Source organism: Solea solea, chromosome 11, assembly GCF_958295425.1.
Source record: "Solea solea chromosome 11, fSolSol10.1, whole genome shotgun sequence".
Taxonomy (NCBI): Eukaryota; Metazoa; Chordata; class Actinopteri; order Pleuronectiformes; family Soleidae; genus Solea; species Solea solea.
This window is the reverse complement of record NC_081144.1, coordinates 2,482,320-2,497,773: the sequence shown is the minus strand read 5'-3', so window position 1 is coordinate 2,497,773 and position 15,454 is coordinate 2,482,320. Positions and strand designations below refer to the sequence as shown.

The following is a 15,454-nucleotide window of genomic DNA, read 5'->3' as shown; positions in this document are numbered from 1 at the left end:
CAATGCCTTTTTTTTCCTATGCAGGTCCGATTTCCCAATTGCTGTAAACAGGTAAGGTCTATTTTCTCTCTTGGATCACTTGATCTATGATATGCTGGCATATTATTATGGAATTATTGATCGATAACCCCCGAAATCTTGCCTACTGCACCTGGTATGACGGTCAGGGACTCAAAAAGTTCAGTGAGTTCATTAGAAGGACTGTACTGAAAATTATGAACTATTCAAAACAACTACTTTCCTTGTGGCATGTTTTTTTAGTTAGTGTTGCTTTCGTTTGAGCTCAAGTAGAAAGTTATGAAAATGTATAGTAAACCGTCATCAGTCGGCTTCCAAAACAGGATGTTCCATGTCCTGTGAACCTGATGTGTCGCGTTGAGATGTACTTTACGTCTATAGATATGTAAACAAGCAACATCACTATGGTTTAGAAAGTACTTTCCTTACATAATGAAACATAAATGACATGTTTTTCACTGTGTTCACATCTCAGCAGTTTAGTTTCACTGTTCTCATGGAAAAGACCCGATTTTTTGTGTGTTTTTGTACGTATATTTCTGTGTCATCATGTATTATCATGAAAATTGTAGTTTGACATAATAGTTTTAATGAATGAAACATTCAGAAAGACGCCAGGGTATGCAGTCATATTTGGTTTGTTCGGATGCTTTATCGCAAGCTTGTTTTAACCTTCAATTGTCCCTAAATATGTACAAAAAAATCCACTCCAATTACAATGACCTGTTACATGTGTTTTTTTGAAAAAAAGGGACTTGTAGTAAACATCATTGGTTTGAAAACACATTCATATCTTTGTATGGGGGGGGGGGGGGGGGGTCAACATGAGAAATGGCGAGGAAGCCTTTGCGGGAATGATATCTTTTAAAATGCAAAATGTGTCTCTTCAGTATTTTCCAGCCCGGTTTTTAAGAAAAGTGTTGCAAACTCACGTTTCTGCAAATCTAGGGAAACCATAAAGCAGTGGGTCAAGACTAAACCTTGACATTCTGGATTACTTTCACCTTTTTCACATGTTTTTTGAAGGAGAGGGTGTTGACACTATGAGGATTTTTTGCTTTTCCTTGCTCACTGTGCCTAAAGGGGTATACCTTTTGTGTCCATGTTAGACACATGTCATAATCCGCCTATGTTCCTATGCAGAGTATACAAGAACATTTTGTGTCTGCACGGATAGTATTCATAGGAACCTTCCTAGAATTAGGAGCAGTGGGCATCCACTGAGCAGCGCCCGGGAGTGAAGGTTGGGTACCCCAGCCCTTTGACCTGGTGGGGACTCGAGATGTAAACTCATCACTTAAAGGTCCAGTATTAAACATTTAGAAATAGTCTAAAGTGGCTTTAGATTAAGCCATTTTTTATGTACTCTTCGTAAAAGCCCTGCTTTACTGAACACACAGACCAGTTTTGCATTTTGCATTTACACTAATTCTGCAACACTGGACAAAGGACAAACAAATGGGGGCAAAAAAACTCTAAGTGCAAAGTTTCCACTCTGTGAATGGAGTCATGACCATGTACGCACACACAGGAAAAAAAAAAGCATGGTAAAGTGGAAAGTAGCGCTCATGGTGACCTCATTTCCGCCAAATAGCGTCACAGATGGTTAAAACAATCAAACATGAGGATATGTATGTCTGTAAACATGTACATAAGTAACATCATTTTCATTCTGAAACATACAGGCAGCTCATGGCCGAATCCAAGGGAATGGGGCTTTTAACCGGAGGGTAGCTAGTTCGAATCCCTGCCGGTTCAAGGGCTGGGTTACCAGTGGTAGAAAAACGTTTTCTACCACCTCTCTACCCTCCCACTACTCTGGAGAAGTGGGAGGGTAGAGAGGTGGTAGAAAACGTTTTTTGATTCAGAAACGTGAGCTCACACAATCTATGGTTTGCAGAAATGTAAATTGGCAACAATTGATCCTGGAGACAGAGCTGGTATTTCCCTTCTTTCCTTCCTGACATTCATGTGACCATCGTCTGACACAAACACACATTCAAACCTGCCAATAGCAACACACACACTCACACACACTCACTCACTCATACGCGCACACACACACACAGTCACAGTAAAAATACAATGACCAGGAACTCTTCCGTTGCATTTCAAAGTTAGTTTGCCGTCAATATAATACACACTAAATAATACAGAGGTCACAGTAAATTTACAAAAGATAATCTGCCTGAGGCAACTTAAAAAAGAAAGGGGAAAAAAAAGCATAGTCAGGCCTCCGCAGCATCAACTGTAAATCCACACTTCACTCTGGCTTCTTCCATCTCACTAATGAAGATGGAAAGAGGCGTTGTTTCCCCTTCGCTCCGCAGCGTGGTGGCGGAGAGGAAAACAAAATCCAGAGCAGAGTTCAGAAAGTCACTCTCAAACTGCTGCCAGTGTTCTTTCTGTGACCACAGTCCCTCCTGGATGTGATGGGAAGAGCAAGTCTCAAATGTCCCCAGTGTACACAGTGTTGCGTTTTCCTCTTTGCGGATGACGTCAGTGCATACAGAAGAGACACTTTTCTCTACTCTTTTGTTGCATTGGTTTGACATTTTTATGGAGTAAGGCCATAATAAAAAACAAAGATAAGATTAGCGATTCATGGTGGCATGCTGTTACTGTGTGTGTGTGTCACAAATGCCACAGCAGAGACACGGGGGGGCACCTTAAATCCCCCTACCCTCCCACCCAACCCCCCCAAAAAAACAACACTGCCCTCAAGTCATGTTTTTAGACATTCACTGACAATAAATACAATCTACTTCCACCTTAACTGCACCTCAAGTTACAAGTCATTCAGAGGATAAAAACAAGGAAGAAGCACAGTTTTGATTTAATTTGTGCAAAAGAATAAAGTAGAGTCTGCTGCTTCGTCGCCACCGCTTCACTGGTCTGAGTAAAACAATGACGATTTAAATCAAACATTAGGATCTGAACGTCAACCTGACATGGACTCCAGATCGGCACCAGGCGGCGGCGGCCATCATGGCTCTGTTTCATGATTCAAACTGAATTTTGTTGGAGTAATTATAGTGTGTTACAGTTGCCTCAAACGTCATGACTCTGTAGGATCAACGTCATGTCATGAGTTAAGTGTGTTCCAGTTTCCACAGAGCTCCACAACATCACAACTAGTTGTCTGACTAATTAGCAAACTAATCCAATCTGTTTTCTGAACACTTTATGCGGTAATTTATACATTAAAAACACAGACATCTGCATGATAGTCTCGTGTGTACAAGTTATTGAATTGGACAAAAAGTATGTGAGAAAAAAATTAAATTGTAAAACAAAAGTTGAACGCTTGAAGCAGCTGTCTTTAATTGTGATTTCAGTAGGGCTGTACCAACAAATTAATCTAGCAGATTTTTTTTTTATTCAACTAATGTATCTCCCAATTCTTCCGACCAGTCTACTTAAATTACAGAATATTTTCCCATTTCTGTTGAATTTGGGGAATGTGGATCTCAAAAAGTTGAAGACTCAACAAATTGAAACTTCAATGGGCGTTCAAATTTAAATTCAAACTGGTGAAAACTGGTGAAATTACAACTTGCGAGCACAACTGGAACACACTATTATGTCGTAAGTTTTGACAGTTTAGCAAGTTGGAAGTTTTGACTTTAAAAAAAGTCCACTTTGGCGTCCTGGAATGGACAGAGACGACCTTCTGTGGACCAGCTGCAGACAGGTTAAAGCTCAGTTTGAGTGTTGTGAAATCTAGAGAATCCTGTATTTTTGGACAGGGACTGAATTAGTGCAACAGATTCCGTCTCACCTGTGCTTTGCATCTTTCACATTTCACTCTGTAGCTGCTGTTCTTCAAACTGCAGTTTCCTTCACTTCTCCTAACCTCAGTAAACATTATTTCCCAGGTGTAAAATACTAACAAAATTGTGTCTGTAGTCAGGGAAAATAATTCCTTACAGCACAAGTGAGTGAGGACAATAACGCGATTTGGAACAGATGGAAGTTTTCTTGTTTTTACCCTAAAGTGGAAATGTGCAGAGGAGACTGGTGCCAGACAACGCTCATATCTGTCACACTGAATCAAGCCATTCCCTCTCTTTAGATGATTCTGTTTCCTCTGCCAAGTGTGTTTTTAATGGTAGTTTTAGTCTCTTATTCACTCAGTCAAACACGTCAGTTTCTCTGTGCTGAATGAGCCAATGGTGTGATCACATGACCACAGATTATAAGCGGGACGAAGACTTAACTGCTGCATTTGAAACGGCAGTAACTGCCCGTGATTCATGAGCTCATTTTGTTGCATGAATGAGATGCTAATAAAACACTGACCAGCTCCAACTGGAACTTTAATGTGGAGCAAAACAAGACCTTAACGACGGAGGTGGTTAAGGTCTTGTTTACAGAGCTGGTGATAACACTTTTCTCTATAATCACTTATTTCTCCTGTCCTTTAAAAGTCTTCTTTTTCTTCCACTCCACCACCTTGAAAAAGTATTTTATTCACATCTCATTCATATTGTCATGAATTCTTTCTCCAGTTGCCGGCCCTTCACCGTCATGTGCTGTATTATTTCTCTATTTTTGACTTGAAAATCTGCTCATAACTAGCAGATCGCATGATCACTTTTGTTCTAAAGTAAAAACAAATGTATGTGTGTGTATGAGGGGGTATTAAAAAGCACAAGCCAGTGTTGTAGTTGAGTCACTAAACTTCAAGTCTGAGTTATCAAAGACTCGGAGTCAAGTCTAAGTCGCTTTCCCATTACATATTAGTCTTAGTCTAGTGAGAAGATGGACTCCAGGGCTCCACTTACAGCTGACATACAAAAAGAAAAACTTTTTTTTTTTACTTAATAACCAAACAAATGCATGTACATGCACACTAATGAGTAAACTGTGTATTTGTGAATGGCTGCTTCATAATCATCATTGATCATTACATTTCAGAAAGTAAAAGGTCCATTGGTGTTTCCCAGACCTCAAAGTAAAGACATTTAATTTACTGTCATAGATGAAACCCAAAGAAAACCCAAACGTAACACCCAACATTTGACGATCAAATTAGAAGAAAATGATCGATTGAAGTAAGTGGTTCAGTCCTACTAACCACATGTACCCACACTTGAATTAATAAAGGTTTTGCTATTTTAATAAGCATTCATATTTTAATATTTTATGCCTAATAAATACGGTTCATTATGCAGTCGATGCATGAGTCTGAGTCTGAGTCATCAGTGCACAAATTGGAGTCAAGCCACAAGTTCTGGCTCAACCTGACTCGAGTGCTACGACACTGGCACGTGCATTATAGGCATCTGGACATGGGAGATTTCCATGACATCCTCAGTTTGATCCTTGTTACACTTGGAAGTACAAAGATCAGACAGAAAAGGACACCTGGGCACAATTTTCAGTTATAAAATGTAGCCTATAACAAGCTCCTGTCCACCCGAAATCTCTACTTCCTATATTAACTGATGAACTAAGCTGATCATGTTTTATCTTTTGTCTTTGAATGACGTGCAGAATCACAGGCTAACGCAGTAGGATTTCTGCCCCCGTCTGCAGAGAGTTGGAGTAACAGAGAGAGAGTGAGAAATTACATCATCCCACTCATAAAGGCTGGTGCTCGGTGCTCGTTGGAGTTCCTGCCACAAATGTGGCAAAAATAATAGTATTATATTCCTCTATCAGCAGTTATTGATACAAAGCATTATGTTCTGATACTGCCTTTGATTAACTTGCCAATTCCAAGTTGTCTCCATTTATTTAAGACACAATAACTTAGATTTTAAAGCCAAGATGTGACATATTTTGAAATTCCAAGTTATTACTGACTAAGATTTTATACGTTGAATGAACTGATGAGTCTTTGTGTCCCGATATGTGAAAATAACAACCAAGTGAGAATGTCTTTGGATCTGAGTTTTGTTTCCAAAAATCAATACATTAAGGTCAAAGATTTGAGGAATATTCTTAACATTTTGCTCCTAAAAAGAAACTAATGAAGAATATGCAGTTAGGGGTCAACCTCATGGTTTAGGGGTTAAGATGAATGGCAGTATCCCCGGTTACAATCTTTGTTGCATCGCTCCACCTCACTTCCTCTCACCTCTCCACTGTCACTGTATAGATAACATTATCTGGCTTGTCTGAGTGAGCTAGCACATTAGGAAATTTAGACTAGAAAAGTTGCTTCTTTGTGTCCCTTCGGTCACCAAAACATAGAAAAACAACCTCTTTCAATCTACTTTTGACATTCTTTCTGAAGCAGCTCATATAATTTGTTGATGCTTTTTTTCTTTTTTTCTTTTGTCTGGCTTGATTTCCACAGTGACAGCATTAATATTAGCTTGTTTCGCAATTCAACTATTTTTCTCATTGTCAAAAGTCAGTGTCTGACTCCATATATGTTCCTTGTTTTGAGAAAAAAAAGGGTTGGTAGATGTACATGCTTACCATTCCAGTGTTTTTACCAGTACACTCTCTAGTTTACACCCACTGCTCCTAAGTAGCTTGCATTGAATCAAACACAACGATAAATCAAGTTAAGACTCCCACAATGTATGTGTTGGTTGGCCCTTGGTTTTTCTCCATGTTCACATCATCATCTCTGCTTACATGATGCAATAAGGCTCTCGTGGCAGATGAGGTTTAGTCCTGCAGCAGGCTGGTAGATGGGAAAGGAGCCCTTTCTTCAAGTCTTTGTTAAGGAAGAAACAAACAATGGGGTTAACGCCGGCTTGAGCAAAACTCATCCACACAGTGGTGGAGAGGTACCGGTGCGGTATTGTGCAAGCCTTGACAAACACCCTCCAATAGCAAGCCACTATGTAGGGAGACCAGAGCACCAGGAACAGCAGGGTGATCACATAAAACATCCTGCCGAGCTGCTTCTCTGCTTTGAACTCCTCCATGCCCAACAGGCGCCGGTTCTGGTTGTGCAAGTTCTGCCGGATTCCCAGCAAAGTGGGTGGCATCGGGCCCCTGCCGAAGCCTGCAATCCAGTTAGCAGCTGCTTGGCCAGTGGCCCCCGGCCCATGAAAGGTCCAGTTCTGGCTGATGGCTGGTACCATCTGGACCGGCTTCATTTTGCGGTGCTTGTATTCAAAAAGCAGTAACTTCATGTAGACAACGTGTGTGGCCAGAATGAGCACAGCCAACATTAGCATGAAGCCTAATGTATCATTCGCCTTGAAGTAGCGATGCTCAAAGATGCACTGGTCCTCCTCACGAATGAACTTGTAGGTGCCCACGTCAAAAACTGGTGGGAAAGCCATCGCCACAGACAGTGTCCACACCATGCACACCACGGCCACACATGTCCAGAATGTCATGCGCTTTGAGTAGAAGCGGTGGTGTGCGATAGCCATGTATCGCGTAACGCTGATGCAGAACAGCATGAAGGCGGCGTGGAAACAGAAGAGCACTGCCATGAAGGCCACCACTTTGCAGCTCAGCACACTGTAAGTCCAAGCCGAGCCGTTCTTTATCGACACCAGCACAAACGGGAAGCAGATGGCTGAACGAATCGTGTCTGCCAGGCACAGGTCCAGCAGAAAGTAATAAGGTGCTTTGTGCAGGGCCCGGTCCCGCAGTACAAGCAGAGATACCACCAGGTTGCCCACGAGGCTAATGCAGATGATTAGCCCAAGTAGCACCAGTTTAATATAGGTAGAGACAGCTGAGGAGGGACTCTCTGCTACCATACCTCCTGCTGTAGCCACCACTGCTGACATGGACCCCGCAGGCCCCTCACTACTCTCGTTTCCATTCGCCATCCTGAATCGCTCCCCACCCATGCCACCTTTTCTTTAAGCACCCAAGCCACCACTGCCCCGCCACCTCCTCCGTCAGCTAGTAGTTCCGTCGTCCTCGTGGTTGCTTCCTTTTTGCAGTTCACAAGGAACAGGAACACCATAATCCACATTGCCCCATTATGAGCAGGGTCCCTTTGATGGTGTGATGTGATTCCTCACCTCCTGAGCCCCTCCAGGATCCTGGAAATAGAAAAGACAAAGAATTAGGGGTTTGGATGGTCAGTCTCTTCAGTCATCCAGGAAGTCACATACTGGATCACAAATAAAATGCCAGACTTGTATAACAACAACAATAATAATAATAGTAATATTAATAACAAATTCATATTTGAGAACATGGCATAAACAGCTCCAGATAATTCACAGCCAGGCTCCACTCCTTGCCTGGTTGTTCCAGAGATTCTCGTGTGGTTGTGAATGTGTCTGACCTGCTATTTTCTTTATTTATTACCAGCAAACTCCCACTCCTGTAATTCTACATTGTTTGAAAAACCAACAGGGCTACAGAGCGGCGTAGTAGCTAGCACTGTTTCCTTGCAGCAAAAGACCCAGATTTGCGACCCGATCCAATCATGGGCCTTCCTGCATTGAGTTTGCATGTTCTCCCTGTGTGTGTGTGTGTGTGTGTGGGAGGGGGTTATCCTGGTTCCCCTGTGTCTTCCCACAGTCCAAAATCATACAGACATTCATTTGACACTGTGTTTGCCCTGTGAAGAACTGGCGACCTGTCCTTTCGCCATGTGTCAGCTGGGATTGACTCCAGCGGGCCTGCAACCCTCATATGGAGCAGTAGACTTTAAAACCCTAAAACAGGGTTTACAACTCAGGGGGTAACGTCATGTTGGCGGCCATTTCATTTCAACTGGAGGAGCCTATGTTTATTCTTGATTAAGGCCCAAAACGTCCCTCATTAGTAGACAATACCATTTTGCAAAATGACAACGATATCAGTTTGAGATTTGGGAAACACTGATCAACGCTTTTTATGCACCAAACAACTAACTGACTTACAGGAAAGGTAATGAACAAATAGAAACAATCGTTAGTAACACACATTAGTTGGGCTGTAACTCTATTGTACATTTTTCATATTTTTGCAAGAACAAAGGTGTCTCAATAACGATGTGGACCTGTGGTGGTATCAAAAGATAAACATTCCATTTTGTTTCAGATACCGAGCAGCAGAGCACTCATATGTGCCCTGCTTCATCGTTTATTTTCCTCTAAATGTGAACCTAATTTACAAAACTAGCAATTGAGATCATTATCTCCTCCGACAAATATTTACTAACATGAGAAGTTAGCTCATGTTCCCTAAGAATTCAAATGGATTTCTTTTCCGAAGCAGTCGAGTCACCCCCTGGTGGCTTGTCAGTATATTTTTTACTTCCTGTTTGACTTTGTCTATGGTCTTTACATGTGTAGCCAAAATAGTGGATACCTGAGTCACTGGCAATGTGGAAAAGAGTGTACCTTTAGCAGAGAGAGAAGGATTTAGGAATTGTACTTGCTCAATTTCTGACTTGGTTTACCATGTCAGGAATGAGAGAGAAGAGTAGGTGACGGACAAATATGGACACTGACGGACAGCTGTGACCTACATGTCAGAGAACATGTGAGTAATATAAGAGGCCACTTGTCAAATCATCCATCCATCCATGTTCTGCCACTTTATCCTCCACATGAAGGTCACGGGGGGGCGCTGGTGCCAATTCCAGCCGACATAGGGCCAAAGGCGGGGTCACACCATGGACAGGTTGCCAGTCCATCACATGACCACATAGAGACAACGCACTCCTCCTCCGAGAGAGAGGTCCCCCCTCTACTGTTTAAAACATTTGATTTTGAGTTTATATTCTTAAGTCATGTTAAATCACGAAATATTCAGTGAGATCCCAAATCTCCTCCATAAAATGGTTTGATTAAACGCCAAATGTGTGGTCCTGTATCTTGGATGTGGGATCGTCTAGTCTGAGCTTTCTCTGGAATAAAACGTTGAAAATCAGTTGCAAAGTGCGTCGTGTCTGTGGTCTCCCACGTTTTTAAAATTGAGTCCGATTTGAAAATCCTCAAGTGAGGGGCAGGCATTAATCAGAATTTTATCGATGGTTTGAATGTTGCAGACATCATTTTTTTTATATATATTTAAACAAAAATACAGCTTTAAATCTATTACACAGTGAATATTAAAGCAAACCTTTACATATCCTTAAATATGTTGCAAATCAAACTGCAATGGCAATATCTGGTGGAAATATCACAATCAGATTTTTTTCCCCCAAATTGATTAGCCCTGGTATCATAATCAAGATTATTTTTCTTTCAACTGTGTTTGTTGATTTGGTGATTTTTAATTATTTTCTTTTTCTTTTTTGTTGGAGTTGCAGCCGCCACAGCTCCACAGGCTGGGAGCTACAGGGAGCTGAGTGGCTGTTGTGTGTCTTGAAGGAGGGGCTTTGTGAAGCTGAAAGTTGGTTGGCAGCTGAGGGCAGAGTCACTGTCAGGAACTGGGTAGCAACAGCAGCCCAATACCCCTGGCTTTATATCGGTGGGAGGAGGCAGCAAAGCTCAGTGGATGAGCCGTAGACAGTTCAGTGTCTGTGAAAGCAACATGGAGCTCACAGGTCTGATGAGAAGAGCTGCAGTCCAACATGAAGGAACTCTTCAAATCACACACACACACTGAGGCTTCAACACTCCCTCCCTACGGTGAATACATGACTGAATGCTATAAATCACTCATCTGTGTCTGTGCTTGACAGCAGGGCCTCGGAAAGCTGATGATGTGGAAACCCCGTAAATGTTTAATCAACACAACATGGCAGCGTCACACTGATGATGATGATGGTGTTGGTGGTGGTGATGATGATCACTGCATGCTGAGTGTGTGCATCACCACACACACAAAGGCTCTGTGAGGCCTGCAGGAGGAGGCTGCAGCTGGACATGATCTGTTACACCCATAAACACACTGTAGCATGAAAGGAGGCAGGAATGCAGAGGCACAGTCTGTCTGTCTGTCTATCTGTCTGTCTGTAGCCAATACAAAATGGTAGTCGTGGTGTTGTGCTGCTTACCTGCTGTGGGCTGCTTGTCCTCCACACTGTGGCAGGCAGGCAGGCAGGCAGGCAGGCCGTGTGTTGCAGTCTACAGTGATGCACCTGCACCAGCAGCAGTAGCAGCAGCAATGTCACTGCTCACTTCTCTGTGCCTGTTGCAGACTCCCTTTAAAAGACTGAGGCTACAAAGAAACCAAAGCTGTGTTTCCTCTTTTTTCTTGTGCATGTCATGTCATCATGTCATGTCAGTCTCATCATCATGCTTGTCCACAGATAGTGTGTATGTGCGTGTGTGTGTGTGTGTGTGTGTGAGGCGTTGACTCGTGTCTCCGGGCAGGTTTTTCACAAAGCACAGCCTGTAGTAGTGTCCTCCTCCTCCTGCAGCTGTGGACTCATCTTCCCCTGGAGAAGATGACGGACACCGGCAGACGCCCTGTAGTGGTGGTGGTGGTGGTGGTGGAGCATCATCATCATCATCATCATCTCGAAGACCTGTCGATCCACCGCCGCACTTCCCTCTGCATTGTCCCAACAACCGTCATCATCATCATCATGTTGGTGGTTGAAAAACAAATCCTTTCAGCTTCAACCTCAGAGCTTCTGCTCGGGAGGAAAATCTGCTGTTGTTCAGAGGCCAGAAAGCCCCGAGCAGCAGCAGCAGAAGACAGGTCCAGGCTGCGGGATGATGGCACCGACAATCCCCATCCTCATCCTCATCCTGTCCCGCAGCCCGTCAGCAAAAAACAGACATCTCCCGGGCAAAGACGGGAGAAACCACGCAGAGACAACCGTCCTCAGTGCGGCGGTGTCCACAGCAGAGCCGTTGCTGTCGGGCAGTTTTCATCCGACGCTCGGTAACAGACAACTTCAGCTGCGATGAAATCCCGTCTGAATGATCCATGAGCAGCAGCAGGGGCGGCGCAAAGCTTTCTGTAGGCCGTGGGCATTTGGAAACTCCAGATCCCCCCCACACATACACACACACACAACTCAGAATCTCTATTTATTAAAACACTTAAATTATATATATAAATAAATATATAATACAATGTAAGCAAAATAAATAAATGGCTAAAGCTTTTCACTTTTTTTTTGTTACTGACTTCTGTAACAAAGTAAATTACATAAATTATTGTTAAAAAATAATCTCTTCCACACTGAGGTAAAGCAGAAAATAAATAGTGAAAAGTCAAAAGAAAGTAACATTTCTCTTTTCTCTAACAAAATACTAATGTTGGGGTTGGGGTTGGTTACACGGGTTGCCAAGCTGGAGATCCAAGTTCAGGGGCGTTCCCGTGTAAGGTCCACTCCATGACCTCAGAAATTCTGAGTTCCAACTGCAAATGGAAATTAATATTTTAATGGTTATTTCAAACTTAACTACCTGCTGTACTATCACATCCCACCAGGGGGTTGCAGCTTTCACTTTGGGAATCACTGTACAATTCATAGTAATCACTACTAGTAGTCATAAGTGGCTGTTCAAAGAAAAGGCATTTAGCTTTTAAAAGTGATTTTAAATTACGGTAAAGGATTTAGATATTTTATCATACCATTGATAGCCATTTATCATTTTCACACACAACCATCTTTAGTGTTTACAGAGAGTGGTCTGAAAAACAAAAACGACCCAGAGATTCCTCTGGGTGAAAATGACAGAAGTCATAAGAGAATAGTCAGACTAGTTTGAAATGAAAGAAAAGCAACAGTAAGTGGCAAACATTGACTCAAATAACCATTCATAACAACCAGAAGACCATCTCTGAATTAACAAAAATATTGAACCTTGAAGCAGGTGAGCTACAGCAGACGAAGATAACACCACACACATCAACCATTAAAACTTCTCTTTCCTTTTTTATTCTTTTTAAGCTATTTAAGTTGCTCTTTATCTCAGAGTTTTTTTTATTTATCAGTTACAAACGTCAAAGGATAAATCAGGCTGAGTGCTGGTGAAGGCAGTGTGAAGATATAGACTGTGGTACACTTGATGAAAAGGAAATAATACAAGCGTTTTCACTTCTCACGTCTGATAAGGCCGCTGCGGCGGGGCTCCGTGTTATCCTAATAGCAGTCATGCAGTGTTGTCAGATCTGTGTCTGCAGCTCACTTGGCTGTAGTTAATGGAGGTCACTGGGACACAGGGCAGCGGCGATGACATGAGAAACTTCACACTGTGGCTTGGATCACAGCCCTCATCGTGGCCAGTCAGGCGTGTTATTTTGTGCCGTGGGCTTTTTGCCACAACAGCTGTCTGCTCCGCTGGAGACTGAACACTCAAAGTAAACAGCTGTTTGTCACTCTGAATAATGCAAATGTAGGATGTTGTGCACAAACACACACGCACACACATAACCAGATAACCACAATTGAAATCTTAGCCAAACTCAACAGGTTCATCAGAACCAGGTTTTGGTCTCTTTAGGACTTACAAAATGGAACAAAATGTCCTAAAGAGGTAACAAATGCAAGTACACACACATACACATTTATAATAACAAAGGGAACAGCTGCAACTGTACAGAAAAATAAAATGAAGACAAAATTAACCATAACGAATTATGCCAAATTGAACAGAGCACAATTTAGTTTTATTCATTGTGATTGTTCCCACAGGTTTGTCAGCAGGACAAGCAACCAAGATGGACAGAGGAAGACGAGGGACACTGTTCTTCACCGTCTGACCGCAAAATGATCATTGTAAGTGGCTTACAGATGACTCATAACACTTCTTTATTAAGTCCTGTAGGGTTTTTTTGTCAGGAGCAGAAGAAATGCCACATGGGCAGTTTGTGAAGAGTTCACAATAAATAAAGAAATAACATTAAAATACTTTGGATAAGCATGAGTTATATTTTAAATATCAATAAATTAGTTATGAGGGATTATAAAACAAGAAAATAAACAAGTTCTGGATTTTCAGTATAGGAGATAAATTCACTAAATGAACTAGAGAGACCACTCAGAGAGCATAAACCTCCTCCAAGGCCGCTCAGTTTCCCACAGTAGCCTTCACCGCTCAAGTTTAACTCTTAAATAGTCCTGAAACTTTACTTTGGTGTAGATCTGTAAATTTGCCTGAATAGGGTTACAAATTACAATATATGACTCACCTGAGAAATATACATAAAAAGAAGACCATATGACCTAGAAAATATCCAGACAGACTCGCTATTGCAGCGTTTGCAAAACACCTCGCACATGGGAAAAAAAACGGAACACCGACCATGGGCAGCCCCCAAAAAAAAGGTAACTCAATAATAATGTCAAAACTTTCAAAAGATTTGAAAGGACATGAGCTTCCGCTGTGCCTCAGTGGTGTTCTGCAGCGAGATGACCTTTGACAGCACAAAAAACAACCTCAAAACGAGCTGTTTACACCTAGAATGTTAGAATGTCACACATTATGGGCTTTCCCCCCCGCTCACTGCAGCTAATGCTTCCTCTTCAGCATTTATTGCTGAGGTTGTTGATAATGAAAAAGACTGAGATGACAAGTTTACACTGAATAATCATACTGACACCAGGAAATAATATTTCTGAGGAATTCAAAAAAGAAAAGAAAAAAAAAGTGAATTCATAATTGAAAAGTATCTACGCTTTACCGTAACCTCTAAGACAGGTCTTTTAATGATACCTGTTAATATTAAAAGTGGAGCTTTTTTTATATATATAATTTAAACTCAGTGTTGTTTCTGTTACTTACGTTATCACTATTGGTGTGACTGACTTATGTCACTAATAGTAAATGTCACAATTGGAAAAGTCAAGGTGGAAAATGATGATAACCTTTGCATAAAGATGCACCTACAGAGTAACTGTATCACTAAGCTTATTACATAGACGTGTACATAAGAGGAGAGGTTGGGAGATACACGATACAAAATCAGAAGAAAAATATGAATTACAACAATTAACCTCTCTCTGTTCGACTGAAACTTCATGTGTGCTTACTTGAGCTACTGACATATGCTGTAGTTCAGTTCAGTTGTCCCCAACCTCCAGGCTGCACGGAAAGAATAAATATTTCATTTTGTTTCCATTTCATTGATTATCAGACTCTTAAAGTTGTTTTATTTAGGAAAAAAAACAGATTATTTTTTAATAACATCCATCTGTTCCTCATGACACGCTTGACACGTGATACCAAAACAATTAAGCCCACAAATTAGTAAAAAACAAACATCTTTGCAAAGAGCTTACCACTGTCAAGAAAAAGAAAGCTACATTTAATTGAAAACATTTCCACAGAATTACCCCCACTCCCTCTGGCCGTTCCATTAAAATAATGTCTTACATGAAACCGGTCCATGATGCAAACAACATGGCATGATTGTTGCTGACAGACGGGCTGATCCAAGTGTTTGTTTTGTTTGTTTTTTTTAAACTGCTGATATACTCGGTCTCTGGGCTTTACAGAGAATAGTCAGAAAAAGAGAAAATATCTAGAGAGCTGCAAAAATGTGTTGTTGATGCCAGAGGTCAGAGGAGAATGGTCAGACTGGTATGAAAGGATAGAAAGTTTACAGTCTCTCAAACCAACCATTCTCAACCATTTGTTACAAGCAAAGGTCATCTTTGAAC

General features: G+C 41.6%; 1 protein-coding gene across 1 annotated transcript; it reads right to left on the bottom strand.

Moving 5' to 3' along the window:
* Window positions 1–2,725: 2,725 nt before the first annotated feature.
* gpr173 (G protein-coupled receptor 173) lies at window positions 2,726–11,774 on the bottom strand. Its single transcript, XM_058644127.1, has 2 exons — window positions 10,889–11,774; window positions 2,726–7,991 (listed from the first exon to the last, which is right to left on the bottom strand). Exon 2 carries the CDS (start codon window positions 7,791–7,793, stop codon window positions 6,609–6,611), a length of 1,185 nt encoding a protein of 394 aa, XP_058500110.1. The 5' UTR covers window positions 7,794–7,991; window positions 10,889–11,774; the 3' UTR covers window positions 2,726–6,608.
* Window positions 11,775–15,454: the final 3,680 nt, after the last annotated feature.

Excerpts from the sequence above, each read along its gene's own strand:
- gpr173 (XM_058644127.1), bottom strand. The coding sequence starts at position 7,793 with ATGGGTGGGGAGCGATTCAGGATGGCGAATGGAAACGAGAGTAGTGAG.